This window comes from Pongo pygmaeus, chromosome 17 (genome assembly GCF_028885625.2).
Source record: "Pongo pygmaeus isolate AG05252 chromosome 17, NHGRI_mPonPyg2-v2.0_pri, whole genome shotgun sequence".
NCBI lineage: Eukaryota > Metazoa > Chordata > Mammalia > Primates > Hominidae > Pongo > Pongo pygmaeus.
Window position 1 is genome coordinate 27,098,670 of NC_072390.2, and position 12,471 is coordinate 27,111,140.

General features: G+C 37.2%; 1 protein-coding gene across 20 annotated transcripts in view; it reads right to left on the bottom strand.

The window, feature by feature from the left end:
- The window catches only part of PTPRM (protein tyrosine phosphatase receptor type M), an 840,386-nt gene that overhangs the window by 319,601 nt on the left and 508,314 nt on the right, over positions 1–12,471 (bottom strand). For all 20 annotated transcript variants that reach the window (XM_054460379.2, XM_054460383.2, XM_063653925.1 and 17 more), the window contains 2 exons: positions 9,330–9,439; positions 15–216 (listed from right to left, as the gene is read on the bottom strand). In XM_054460379.2, coding sequence (XP_054316354.1) covers positions 15–216; positions 9,330–9,439 — 312 coding nt within the window. The remainder of the gene's footprint in view (positions 1–14; positions 217–9,329; positions 9,440–12,471) is intronic.

Here is a 12,471-nt window from a genome sequence, read left to right on the forward strand (position 1 = left end):
CGAATGTAGAGTACCTGATATTTTGGTGGTGAACTGGTTTGTTGCTGGAGGCCCAAAACCCTTAGCTGTGCTAGCTCGGATGGTAAAGGAGTATGTGGTCCCCGGATACAGTCCAAAAAACAGAAAATGGGTTTCATTTCCCAGCTTTGAAACTCTTCCACTCTGATTGGATAAATCTATTTCTGGGTCAAAGGAACTGACTGCTTTGTAGGTGATCTGCAAAAGAATGAGAAAGTGATAAAATATCTGGAGCAGATGGACTCAGATTGCATCTTTATCCAATAAACCCTTCTGATGTATGCACTGTCAAACACTTTATGATAAGCTCCTACTCAGACTCTTGAAATCCTGAATCCAGTGAAGGGATGAAGGAACTCCGCCAAAGCTGTTGAGTTATTACTTTTATAGACAGGGGGAACTTAAGCCAGTAGATTAGAATATACAGGATGAGTTCGAGGTTAAGCTAATGCTTTGAAGTTGTTTGCTTTCAAAATGTCATTTTGTAAAACTACATTACAACGGGTTTAGAACAAAATAAGAAAATATACAACTAGCTCAAACAGATAAGATACTGACAAAGATAAGGCCTCATCTTTAATCTAGCGGCCATAATTTGATTTAGGATTATTACCTATTGGGAACCAGGGCACTGAAGTGTTTTCATCAATGTGGGCGAGGATATCTGCTCCAATGACTGGAATCCTAGACAGATTCCAGTCATTCCTGATGCTACAAATAGAGTGATCATTATGGGTCATATTAATTTCTTTTCTTTAGAGCAATGTCTTCCAAGAGAACTTTCTGAAATGACGGAAATGTAGCCACTAGCCACATCTGGCTACTGAGCATTGGAAATGTGGTTAGTGAGACTGAGGAACTGAAAATTTGAATTTAAATTGCCATGTGTGATTAGTAGCTGCCATAGGAGACAGTGCAGTTCTAGAAGTTTTCATGATATTAGCTACATAACAGATATTCAAAGCATGTTGGATGAGTCTGAAGTGCTTGAAAATAAATATAACATAGGTGTCTTTAAATCCTAGCCTTTCAAATGATATTTTAAAGAATTTCACTATGAGTAGTTCATCAACTATTCAAGAACATGCACTTTAGTGGTGATTACTAACTTCTACTGGTTGTAATGACATAATTTTAAAATGTGCCATATTCGAAAGTTTTAAATTGCAAAACTGAGCACTTTTCTTGCTTTTAAATAGGTAAACTTACTTGTAATTTATGTGCAGGAACACTAACACTGTTATTATACGAAGTGATAATTGACATTCTTTCTTCTTATATTTATACCATGTCATTACAATTAAGACCTATCTGAAAGAATATTTAGATTGAATCAACTAAGCTTTAGCAAGAAAACTGTTTGCTATATATTATTAATCACTGCAGTGCATGACACTATCGGAGTCATGCAGAATATCTGTTGTTAACCCTCTAACAGACTTCCTCTACAAGGTTAAGGAAGTTAAGAAGAGATAAAGCCAATCTACCCCCCAGCGGCTGAGCGAAGGACGTCAGCGATATATCCGCTGTGTGATTACTTGGTCCTCCATTAGGACACCTCCAGGGAACAAAGCAGTTCGGAGGAGACGGATCTAAACCTCTATTATGAATGCATAAATGCTTCCCAATGTTTACTCACTAATTCACCCGTAGATTTAAAACATATTCATTGAGCCCCTCTCGTGTGCCAAGCACTGTGTTCTGAGCTGGGGTCTTGCATGGTGCTTTAGGAATCATACCTTCCCTGAAGGAGGTATCAGTCTGGTAGGGGAAGGGGAAGGGGAGAAGCGATCCAACAACTATGACAGATTGTAATTAAAATGAGGACTGATGCTGCCCACCGGGGCTAGCTTAGTGTTCTCATTCATTTTATTGCCTGTCTAGAAACCTTAATGAAACATAAATGGATACGAGAGAAAGCCCAAACTCCTTAGTTTTGCTCTCACCTTCTCCAAACTTACTTCTGAATCTGTGATACTATACCATTATATTCCCTTCTGTTCTGGTCAGAGGATAAAGACTAGCTGCCCTACAAACACTAATGGGGCTTTTCTGACATTGCTTTTGCTGGTAAACTTTCACCTGCCTGGAACATGAGACAGTTAGCTCTGTTTCCATGTTCTCTACCTATTCAGATTCATTTACTTTATTCAAACATTGATTGAACACTGACACTCTGTAAGCACCATGGCCAGCAGGTAAATACACGCCCTGTTTCAGATAACTGAGAATCTGGACAGGGTGGAATGGAGCTGGGGAGACATACAGTAAGTAAATGAATCCTTTCAAAACATCAAGTTCCATGGAAGAAATGAACAGGGTGCTAAAATAAGGAGAATTGTCAGGGGAGAGAAGTTATTACACAGCCACTTAGAGTGGCTGTGGAAGGGCCCACTGAGATGTCAGTTAAGCTGAAGAGATTTGAACTTTCCCAAGGAGTCAGTCATGCTGAGAGTTTGGGGAAGAACAGTAGGAACTAAGGCAGTGAAGCAGGAGTGAGTGGGCACAGTATATGAACAGAAAGGAGGTCGGTGTGGTTCCTTGGGGGCTTGAGAAGTGGGTAGGACCATACTGTACAGTGCTTTGCACCCCAAGATAAAAAGTTTGGATACATACAACAGGGAGCCCTTGAACGTTTTTACTCATGAAAATAAAATGATCTAATTTCCCTTATAAAGAGTTCACCTTGACTGCAGGTGGAAGGTTGATTTGATTAGTGGGGCAATTGAGGTAGTGGGGAGGGCACTAGGAAGTACAGCAGAGTTCAGGGCCTAGAGCTATAGCACAAGGGAGAAAATACAGGGGCTTGGAATAAGGTAGGACTGGTACAGACAGCAAGAGATGAAAAGAATTGGCATCTTTTAGAGATAAAATGGACAGAACTCAATGAAGGACTGGATATAAAAAAAAGAGGATGGAATAAAGGATAGGTTCCATTTTGGGCTTCATCAGAAGACGGTCCCATGTATCGAAAAGAATGGAACATATGAGGAGAAATTTACAGACACAGCTGGACATATTAAGTTGGAAATGCCCACGGCAGTCAGGTGGACACACATGTATGACATGAAGCTGTGATTCAAGAGGACTGGGCTGGAAGTGAAGACCGGGGGTGATGAACATTGAGAAGATATTCAATTCTGGAATGGAGGGGGTCACTAGGGAAGGAAGTTTAGAAAAAAAAGAAGGGAGCCTGTTACCACTCCCTAATGAATGTAGGTATTTAATACAGGATAGAGGAGGAGAAGCCAACAGAAGAGCCAGAAATGCAGGAAGAGAGCCAAAGGAGAGAAACCTGTCACAGAAACCAAATGAGAAAAAAGCGGAGAGAGAAAGGGAGAGAGGGAGGGAGGGTGGGAAGGAGGGAGGGAGAGAAGGAGGGAGAGAAGGAGGGAGAAAAGGAGTGAGGGAGGGTTGGTTTCCAAAGATGAGACTGGGACAAAAAAAGTACCCATCCATGTCACAATCTAGAGTTCCTATTCTGTGTATCTGTAAAGCCTTCCTAAACCTGGCCTAACAATCACTAGATCCACTGAATGCCTGTGTTGTGACTGTTCATACAATTCTTTGGGCAATGAATTGTGGAGTACTGTGAAATCTCTTCTTTGATCTTAAATCATGATTTAAATATGCCAGAGGAATTGGAACATTTCATGTAATTGTATCTTCTTTCTGAGGAGTGACTGATGTCTTATTCTTTTCCTGATCCCCTTGTGATCAGTAAATATTTGGCACTCAGTATCTATTTTCCTAAAACTACTCCTGGGGAGAGCGGGTGTGTGCATGTGCTCATGTAAACACTCAGACAAGTGGGATCTTTGCTCCACCCGCAGAGACTATCAAGCAAACGCTTTACTAAGGGACCTGTTGTTCCAGCGGGGCTGACGGGCTTGGACTTGCTGAAAGCCTTGTGGCTGCAAAATAACACTGGGGTTCTTAGCTGGCTTCCAGTCATAGCCCTTTGACAATTTGGTAAAAATTAGACACCTTCTCTTTCCTACTTCTAAAAAACACATGTATACACTAATTCATGCACTCCTAAAAATTACAGATCCTCTCCCTCACCCCTAACAAACAAATATGTTGGGCATGTATATGTCCACCAAATGTCACAAAGGTGACGGGTTTCCCCATCTCAGACCCATCCTCAGAGCCCTGGAATCTGAACATCAGCACGAGAAAAGCTTCTTGGCAGCAGGGGCACTCTAACTCTACAACCCCACTGCCTGCCACAGAGCTGATGGTAGACATTCACCAACCTCAGCAGCTGCTCTAAAGGGCACCAAAATATACCCCCATGCTCAAACTCAAATGTCCATATGGTTTCAGCGTTTACTTTTCCACTTGTTCATTCAATACATGTTTATTAAGTGCCTGTTAAGTACTTCAGTACAGCAGGAAACTACAAGAAGGAAGTCTGGAAGCTTCTGTACTTGTACTCTGTCCCTGGCTGAAGGTCCAGGAAACTGTAATGAAGCCTCTGTAAAAAACGTTGCTGCTGCAGTGTTGGATGTAAGTAATTTTATGGGATGTGCCAGGTCAAAAGCAAACTGAGATCTCAACATCATGTGTGAGGGTTAGATTTGGGTGAGATGGAGTAAACTGTTGCTTCTATTGGATGATTTCTGATTTGCAGGTAAGTGCCTGAAATCTTCCAAAATTGTCTTCCCTTTCTCTACTTAAAGCCTCAAATTCTAAACTGAGAGATTCATGGGTAACCAAGATAGAAAAACATGCAATCTTTGACTTGCATGTTTTAGAAGAGGGGAATCAAAATCTTCTAGAGTGTGAGTTGATGGTAATTCCAGCCAGCATAAAACACCATCCTCTAATTGAGGTTTAAGCAATTATTCTGAGAAAACAAAGGAATGAATAATTAAATCTGATTTTAGGGGAGGAAAGGACCTAGGATACTTCAAGGAAAAGTAAAGTACTTGAATAAAATATTGAAAGATAGGCAGAGCTGCTATAGGAGGAGAGCAATGGGATGGCACAGGCAGAATGAATCTAAGCAAAAGCAGGGTGTGCGATGGCTCAGAAGGCTCTTGGCGAAAAGACAATTTCATATACATGGCTCATTGAGTTCCAGAAGAAAAATAGTAGGAGATGGCATTAGAAATATAGATTTGGGCTGGATCACAGAAGCCCTTGAGTATTGAAAACAAACTTCTTAACATGGCCCCTAAATTCTCATTCCCTCTACATAACCACCTATCTCAGCTGATGGTGACTAACAGCCCAGTTATCCAGGCTAAGGATATTAAGGTGTCTTCAACTCTAGACTCTTGAATGTCCCAATCAGCTGGCAAATCTAGACCATTCTACTTGATTAAAGTGCCCAACCAAAACTGCACTTGATACTCTAGTCACACACTCATGTATTGAGTCCCTAAGTTTGGAACTCATTTCATTCTTTCTATAGTTGGTTGCTGATGGGGCATTTACTTCAACAGAAAAGGAACAGTACCTTTTTTACTTTTGTCTTTTTCCAATATCTCAGACATACTAAAGCTTTTAAAAAAATCCATGTGTTAGTTTCATGACCAGGAGTCTGGTATTTCCTCACTAGAGATATGTAAAGTTAGTAGGGTACAATGAAAATACTTGGGCAAATATCCTTGTACACTGGGGAGTATTACTAATAAACTTCTAGAAATAGGTTTGGCATGCTATGTTTAAATTTTGATAGATTCTCCCTAATTGCCTACAAAAAAAAGACTGCAAAATGTATGTTCCCATCAACAGACTATGCATGTACACATTTCTCCACATCACTGATTAACACTTGATATTATAGAAATTTAAACTTCTGTAGCACTTGCAATACTCCATTTCTCAATCATTAGTAAGGCTGAGTAGGTACTTTATCATATACTTACATGCTGGGTGAATTTTTTTTTGAAGTGTCTTTGTCCATTTTATTTCCTAATAGAGTGTTTTTTTTTTTTTTTATTACTACGTAGCAGGTCTCTGTATATTATAGCCACCAGCCTGTTGACTGCTGTAAGTGCTGAAAATAATCTCTCCAAGTCTTCTGTTTGTACTCAGACCTCCTTCATGGTATCTTTCATCATTCAGAAGTTTAAAATTTTACATAACCAAATCTGTCAATCTTTATTTTTAATGACTGCTGAGTTTTATATCAAGCTTAGAAAAACATACAACAAAAATGTCTTCCTACCTTTTTCTTAGAAGGTTCTTCTAAACTTTTGTGTTTAGATCATGAATCTGGTGTTTATTTTTGTATGATGTGAGGTGGGAGTCTCATATGGCATTTTATTCTTGTAATAAAATGCTGGGTTTGATAATATTTATTAAACTGCATCCATTTTATATTCATTAATGAATTTCCACTACAGTTTCTACCTTGTAAAATTTTAGAAGGACGTGTATCTAGCTGTTAATAGTAGTTACATTTGAAAAGTAAAATTCAGAAGCAAGGATATTTTATTTTGAATACTTCTGCACTTAAAAGTATTCTTTCAGAGGGCAGTATTAAATTGACAACTCGACAAAATAAGAGATTTTGATAGCTATTGAGTAAAGGTGTAATGATCAGACCCAGGTTGTAGGAAGATGACTGACAAAATTAAATGAATGAGGTGGAGGGTAATGTATGAGAAGGACTTGAGCCAGAACGAAGACAAGAAGGTCAGAGAGGCAAGGCTAATGCTGGAAGGCTGAGAATAGAGTCAGAGGAGTGAAAAGGAGAAAGCAAGGAAGAAAACCAGAAGAATGATGTAAGGCTGTGAACTGCCATAACTCCTGGAAAAAACAATGCTGTCAGCCGTTTTTGATCATTAATGCTTTTGTGTATCTTTCATAATAAGCAAAGAGAGAACTGAGAATAACCTAAAGCTACAGCATATTCATTTCCACCACTGATATGGTCTGGATGTTTGTCCCCTTCAAATTTCATGTTGAAATGAGATTCCCAATGTTGGAGGTGTTTGGGTCATGGGGGCAGAACCTTCGTGAATGGCTTTGGGCCACCCCCTTGGTGATGAGTGAATTCTTGCTCTGAGTTCACAGGAGAGTGTGGCACCCCCTACTTTGCTCTCTCTTGCCCCTGCTCTCGCCATGTGACGTGCCTGCTGCCCTTCACCCTCTGCCACATTCATAAGGTTCCTGAGACCCTCGCCTGGAGCAGATGCAAGTGCCATGCTTGTACGGTCTGCAGAAGCATGAGCTAGTTAAACCTCTTTTCTTTATAAGTTACCAAGCCTCTGGCATTTCTTTATAGCCAAGCAAGAACGGCCTAATACAAACATCAACAATATTCTATCTGTGCTTTCTTCTTTCCTTCAAAAATTATCCTGTGTGCTGCCTTCCTTAAAGAAACACCTGTGTCATTGGTTACTAAACTTTTTTCCAACCATGGCAATTTATCTCACCCTCTGATTTTTACCAGTATTCAAATGTGACTCCATGACAGAAAACAATGTTGCCATGGTCCCTGCTTCTTTTGGGGAAAGTGTTTGATTTCCTTAGCATGATTTTGTCTCAGAAGTCTGTGATTCTCCAGAGAGGGACTGAATCTGGTTCAACATATATCTTCAGCTCCGGGAGGAAGCTGTTATGTGCCTGTTGTAAACTCTGGCATAGGCTGGGTGAATCGTAGCTCACAGGTGCATTTCAGCTCAAAAAGAGCTCCTCCTGAGACTCCACCTAAGACCTACCACGAGGAAGCTGGGGACTCCCTTCCTTCCTACTTGTAGAAAACATGGGAAAGGGAGAAAAACTTGTTGGCCAGAAAGCTTGTATTTAATCACTTCGGCTTGGATCACATATTTCCCCTTTGGTCCCTACAAAACTGAACCAGTCTGTTCCACTTACACATATCTGATTTTTAAAACCCTGATTTATGACACATTCATGCATCCCCATTGTAGTAGTATTTAGATCAGTGTTCAAATGGGTAGTCCTGGCTGCAGAATCAGAAAGACTAATGGGTTTTTCCTTTGAATTATTATTCCCATTGTTTTCATGTTAAAGTGACTTACTACACAGAGATATATCTCTTGTGGGATTAAAAAGAAAGACTCTATTAAATATTTTCTGTCTGTCTAGATAGCAACATGTGGCTTTTAGGACAGGTGAACTTACGGCTTGGAAATTAAAGTTGATTTCAAAGATTGCATGTTTCCTAGTTTAAAATCCTGTTACTAGGTATGAATCCCCAAAACTGAGACCTAAAAATGGCAATGGGGCCAAAAATAAAAACTAAAATATTCTCATCACTGAGAAAAAATAATATGAACTTGTTTGATTTGTTTATAACACTTAGCTCTATAAAAGCTGAGCCATGAATTTTCATAATATTCAATTCTTTTACAATGAAGCAGCCAATGAACAGCATCAATAACAGTACAAAAATCAACCTTTTTGTTTTATCTTTCTTCACTTAGTTTTGAATTAATTTTTGTGTGTGTTTCAATACCAATTTTCAAAAATTATAAGGAAACATAAATGTGAGGCTAGCTGGGTCAGGGAAGGGGTTTACTGGTGATCACTGTCTGACAGCTCATCTTTACAGGCTTTTGTCAGTAGTTCTGAAAGGTATTCAAGCAGAGGTTCCATATGAGAATTTGCCATGATTTTTAGAAACTTTACAACATATAATTTTGTGGAATTTGCATTCAAATAAATGCTAGCTTAAAAAAACACACCTGCTTGTTTCTATGACAATAGGCATAGTGAAATGATGCTTGCACAGATGTGATGATGAATGTCACCCTGTTATTGCTGTTACTTTTTTCCTTGAACAATTCATCAAATTCTTCTCTGCTATCTATCATTCAACCATTTGATATGCCTCAGTAGACAAAACTATGTCACAGAAGTCGAAAGGATGTTTTGGTAATACTAAGAAACCAAAAGATATTATTCTATTGTTAGCCCTGAGACAATATTTATTGACTTTGCTAACTGGATAATCAGTGTCCTTCTATAATTCAGTAGTAAAATATTTAATAGCTAAGCAAGAATAGAATTCTGTGTTTGTCTTATAATCAATGCATGTTTCAAAATACTTGTTTTTAATAAAGATAATTTTTAAATGTAATGCTGTGTCTTAACATATAATAACATATAATCTGGAAAGGTCCAACTCATTGTAAAACTAAATCCTCAAATTATATATAATTCAAAAACTTATTTTTACAATTTTCTTCTATATAACAACCATTATAACTACTGAAAGCATTAAACTTCTTAAAATATATTATGTAAGTATGCATTTTTAAATACTAGATAGCCTACATTATCATGAGTATTTCTAATTAAAAATTACTAACAAACATATATATTACCTCATATAAAGTGATTACACCATATGTTTGAGTTGGTTCTCTCCACTGAAGAAATATCTTCTCTTCAAAGGTACTTCCTTGTATGGATTCAGTGGGAACAGCACCTGGGACTAAATGAGGGTGGGAGGAAATAAACGTTTAAGTAATAAACAATTAAAAAGTAGATTTTTCTAGACTTGGTAGGTTTTAACCTTCTATTGAGAGAAAAGATTTTAATAGTCCACACATACACTCAATTTTTCTTTAAAAATCTGGAACCTTAAACCATTTTAGCTACACTGTCTTGATTAAAAGAATAACTATCATTTTTTTCTTAAAAGTTTTAATCAATTAGACAGAGCTCAGTCCCATCTATTAAATAAACGTTTTTACTCTTCCAAAAGAAATGAGGAAGGATTTGAAGTGATGAGAATTCTCACATACTCCTTGTGGAAGTGTAAACTGGTAGAGCCGCCTTGGAAAATTATTAATAGTATTTAGTAAAGCTGAAGATGCACAGAACATATGACCCAGTGGTCCCACATGCAGGTATATTCCCTAGTAAAATTCTTGCATATATGCACCAGGAGACATATACAAAAATGTTCACAAAGCAGTGATTTTTGTAATAATAATAAATGAGAAACAAGTCAAATGGTTTAGTAAGTTATATTATAAAGTACTGAAAAGATTGAAAGTAAATAATAAATGAAAGTTATATATCACAAGGATTCAAGTTATAACCATAACACTGAATGATAAAACCATGCTAAAAATATATATGAGCTACTGTACTAATATATCTATTAAAATACATACAAAGTAGAAGTTGATATAGATGAAATAACAATATAGTCTTTAAACATTATTTTATTTGTTAATACTATATGTGATTTGGGGGAAGTTTGATGCCATTTTTCAAAACTTAAAATACATAACACTTTCTTATAAGTTTGCAAAAAAATCTAACAAAAGTGAAGATGTTATTTGCCGATTTTCTATAAAATAATATTCAATATCATTATAAAATATTATTTATCCCATCATCATTTTAAATGTAGTTTTTTAGTATGCTTCATGTTATATACAATTTAGTGTACTAGTATGCCTATCTTATTTACAAAATAGCTATCCTGTTTATAAATATGCATATATTTTAGGGCACATGATCACATTTTTTGGTGATGAAGTGAATGACCAATAAGCAGTCGGAGAGAACTCACCTGTCCTGATTTCAAAACTGACTGCAAAGCTACAGTAATCAAGACAGTGTGGTGTTGGCATAGGAGATATATATATCTTTACATAGATAAAGAGATATATATATATATGGAATCGAACTGATAATCCCAGTACTCAAGAAGCCCTTACAGTTGCAGTAGATTGGTTTTCAGTAAGAGTACCAGGAAAATTTAATGAAGATAGATTAATCTTTTCAACCAATGCTACTGGCACAACTGGATATCCACATGCACAAGAATGAAGTTGGATTTCTATCTCACACCATATATAACAATTAAATCTGAATAGTTTAAAGACTTAACTGTAAGAACTAAAACTATAAAACTCTTAAAGAAAGCATACATATAAATAAATCTTCATGACCTTGGATCAGGCAACAATTTCTTAGGCATGACACCAAAAGCAAAAGCAATGAAAGAAAATCTAGATAAAATGTACATTATCACAATGAAAACCTTTTGAGCATCAAAGGACACTATTAAGACAAGACACAGAATGGGAGAAGGCTTCTGCATATCATATATATAAGAGATTTGTATTTAGACTATAAAAGGAACAATATTAAAACCCAATAATAAGATAACAAATAGTACAATTAGAAATGGGCAAAGGACCTGAATAAACAGTTCTCCAAAAAAGACAAATAGTCAATAAGCACAGGAAAAGATACTCAGTATCATTAGCTAGCAAGCACTGTAAATCAAAACCATAATGAGATATCACCTCATACCCACTAGCATTACTATAATGAAAAGACATGATAACAAGTGCTGGCAAGAAGGAAGAGTAATCAGAAACCCCATACCCTGCTGGAGGGAAGGTAGAGTCATGCCGCTACTTTGAAAACACTCTGGCAGTGCCTCAATTGGTTAAACACTGGTAGATTTACAACATAACCCAACAATTTCACTCCTAGGTATGTACTCAGGAAAAGTGAAAAAAATGTTAATTCAAAAATTTGTTCATGAATATACACAGCAGCATTATTCATGATAGCCAAAAAGTGAAAACAACCCAAATATTTATCAAATGGTAAATGGACAAACATATCTCAATAAACTTTTTTAAAAGGGGTTGGAAAAAATGTTTTAGATTGTGAAAGGATATGAGCAGTTTTTTAATGATTGCTAAGACTACCACAGATTGGAAAGCCTGCCTAGGATTTCAAAAGGACTCATAGATAGTATGCCTATTTTTTTGAGATGAGAGACTACTTATATATAAATGTACAACATTTATAGTTACTCCAATTAAAGTCAAGTGTTGTTTGGCAGAAAAAAAAATGCTGATTCATATGGGAGGCCTGGGTTCTGACTTAAGACTAACAAATGATTAAATTGTGCAATTTGGACAAATCATTGAACCTCTTTAGGTCACATTTGCCTCATTCCTAAAATGAAGTTGGATTAAGTTGATTTTTTGTTTTTTGGAAATAGGGTCTTGCTCTGTCATCTGGGCTGGAGTGCAGTGGGGCTAGCATTGCACACTGCAGCCTCAATCTCCCAGGTTTAAGTGATCTCTCACCTCAACCTTCTGCGTAGCTGGGGCCGTAGGTATGCACCAGCATGCCGGCTAATTTATTTTTAATTTTTGTAGTGATAGGGTCTCACTATGTTTCCCAGGCTGGTCTCAAACTCCTGGGCTCAAGTGATCCCCTCCTGCCTTGGCCTCCCAAAGTACTGGGATTATAGGCATGAGTTACTATACCCAGCCAAGTTAATTTTAACATTGAAACCCTAAATAGCACATAAATATGAAAATAATTGTTAGTCCTATGTTGAAGAAATTTATATACGACTACATTGAAGCAACAAAAAACATTAGAAATGACAACACTGGCGAGTTCTAAGAACAATGGAATTCCAAGCTCTGAGACTAAAATGTTCATCATAATTAGAAGTAGAACTAAAACAGGCCATGC